This window comes from Oryzias melastigma, unplaced genomic scaffold, assembly GCF_002922805.2.
Source record: "Oryzias melastigma strain HK-1 unplaced genomic scaffold, ASM292280v2 sc03093, whole genome shotgun sequence".
In the NCBI taxonomy this organism is placed as follows: Eukaryota; Metazoa; Chordata; class Actinopteri; order Beloniformes; family Adrianichthyidae; genus Oryzias; species Oryzias melastigma.
The window spans coordinates 1-2,641 of record NW_023419663.1 but is presented as its reverse complement, the minus strand read 5'-3'; the positions used below and the strand labels follow the sequence as shown (position 1 = coordinate 2,641).

The 2,641-nt window shown below is 48.9% G+C and overlaps 1 protein-coding gene across 1 annotated transcript; it reads right to left on the bottom strand.

Moving 5' to 3' along the window:
• LOC112141908 (uncharacterized protein K02A2.6) lies at positions 1 to 2,628 on the bottom strand (the record flags this gene model as incomplete). Its single annotated transcript, XM_024265113.2, is given in 1 exon segment — positions 1 to 2,628. A coding segment is annotated over 1 exon segment (1,947 nt). The 5' UTR covers positions 2,036 to 2,628.
• Positions 2,629 to 2,641: the final 13 nt, after the last annotated feature.

Here is a 2,641-nt window from a genome sequence, read left to right as displayed (position 1 = left end):
CAACGACCTGCACTGCATCCCTATTGTCAGAATCTGGTACAGAGGTAGAACCTTCAACGGAATTAGGCACTGCTGTCGCTGAACTGGGTTATGTCTCTACTGGGCATTCAAGGTCTGAATCTTCCCTCGATGGTCTCATCTCAGGAGTGACAGCGGTTTCCGGTTCTGGTAAGTGTGAAGCAGGTTCCTCCTCTTCTTCAGCAGGTTCTTCGGAGACATCCTCCTCTTCTTCATTATGGAACAGGATTGGATCATTAGCAGCAGACGATTGAGGAAGGCCTCCAACAGGTAATTTTAGTATAGGTGAAGTGGTGGATTCAGGAACTGTACTGTTGGTGGTTGTAAACGTGACCGGAAAAGCGCCCTCAACCTGGAACTTCACAGGCTGTGAACTCGGGACATGCAGAAAACTCCACTCCTCTTCGTCACTCAGACACTCCTCCGTGTCCACAACTGGCTTCTTCCGACTCCTAGTTTGAGGTCGGTGTACAGTGGCTGCAGGTAACAGATCAGGTTCCTTACTCTCGGGCAAAAATCCGCAAGGCAGCAAGAGATCTCTGTGCAGAGTTCTGGTTCGTCCAGATGAATCTGTTTCAGGTCGCACAGTGTAAACGGGGAGATCTCCAGCACGTTTAACTACAATATAAATGTCCTTCTCCCACTTGTCCTCCAACTTGTGTTTTCCTCTGAGACGTACATTCCGGACGAGCACTCGATCTCCCTCTTCCAGGACAGACGGTCTGACACGTCGATCAAAACGAACTTTATTTCTTTCAGCTGATTTTGCTGCATTCCTGGATGCTAGATGGTAACTCTCCTCCAGGCGAGATCGAAGGTTCTGCACATACTGGGAGTGAGAGGATGATGGCGCGTCTCGAACTGGAAGGCCAAAAGCTATGTCGACAGGCAGTCTTGGAGAGCGACCAAACATCAGTTCATATGGAGTGTAGCCAGTCACTTCATTCCGGGTACAGTTATAGGCATGCACCAGTGGCTTGACGTACTCCTTCCATCTCCTCTTCTGCTCTGGCTCCAAGGTGCCAAGCATGCTCAACAACGTGCGATTGAACCTCTCCACGGGATTTCCACGAGGATGGTATGGCGTGGTCCGGGTTTTCTCAATGCCAGCGATGTCACAGAGTTCCTTAATGAGGTGGGACTCAAAGTCTGGCCCTTGATCTGTGTGAAGACGCTCAGGAATGCCATAATGCACAATAAAGTTCTCCCACAGACATTTAGCGACAGTTTTAGCCTTTTGATTGGCAGTTGGAATAGCCATGGCGTACTTTGTAAAATGATCTGTGAGGACCAAGATGTCCTTTGTGTTGCTTTGATCAGGTTCAAGTGTCAGATAGTCCATGCACAACAGCTCAAGTGGCCGGCTGGTTTTGATGTTTACAAGGGGTGCAGCTCGCTCGGGGGGTGCTTTTCGTCGAATGCAGCGATTGCAGGTCTTGATCTTTTGCTCCACATCAGCTGCCATTCGTGGCCAGAAGAACCGTGATCTTACCAAGTCGAGGGTCCTCTCGACTCCCAGGTGACCCATATCATCATGAAGACTAGTTAAGACAATGGGTCGCAATTCTTCTGGTAGTACTAGCTGAAGTGAAATGTGTTCTCCATCCTGCCGTTTCCTGTACAGGATGTCATCGTAGAGTTCCAGTCTGTTCCACTCTCTCAATAAAAGAGGGATATCCGCCAACTCATTCCGAACACTGGGAGGGACCTTCACACCAGTCTCGAGTTGGTGAATCACTTCACGTATGCTAGGGTCTCCTCTCTGTTTCTCTTGAAGGTCAGCTGGAGACATCAAGGGTACCACTGGCAGCCCTTGATGAGACTCATCGATGTAACTGTCTGGAATGGCTGTGGTGGACACACTCAGTGACTCTACTAACGTAATGCAGTTCACTGGAAAGTCTTTCGGATGTGAAGCCTTCAACAGACAGCTATGACAGATGGCAGTCACAGTGTCCGGGTCGAGCTGAACAGCAGTACCAGTATCAACATGGTCATTGGTAAACTGCTTGACCATGTCCCACTCTTTCTGACCGTGGGCATCAGACAGTTGGTGATGAGGTCTTCGGGAGAGTGAGTCAGCATCCTGATTTTGCCGTCCTGCTCGATACTGAAGTTTAAAATCGTATGTGGATAAGGCAGAGAGCCACCTGTGGCCAGCAGCATCAAGCTTTGCAGATGTTAAAACGTAGGTCAAGGGATTATTGTCCGTAATTACTGTGAATTTGGAGCCATACAAATAATCATTAAATTTTTCAGTTACGCTCCACTTCAACGCAAGGAATTCCAGTTTATGCGCTGGATATCTGGATTCACTTGGAGACAGACCCCGACTGGCATACGCTATAACACGTAGCTTGCCATCTTGTTCTTGATACAATGCAGCTCCAAGGCCTGTGGTGCTAGCATCAGTGTGCAAGATGTATGGTTTCTTCGGGTTGGCAAATCCGAGTACAGGGGCTGTCGTGAGTCGGTCAATCAGTGTTTCTAATGCATGCTGACATTTAGCTGTCCATCGTTCCTTGAAGGGCTGTTAGGCGTCGTAACTTGGCAGGCTGGCTTGTTTCTTTGTTTGACAGCGGTTCGGGCTATAGCCTTTAGTCAGATCGTTCAGAGGCTTGGC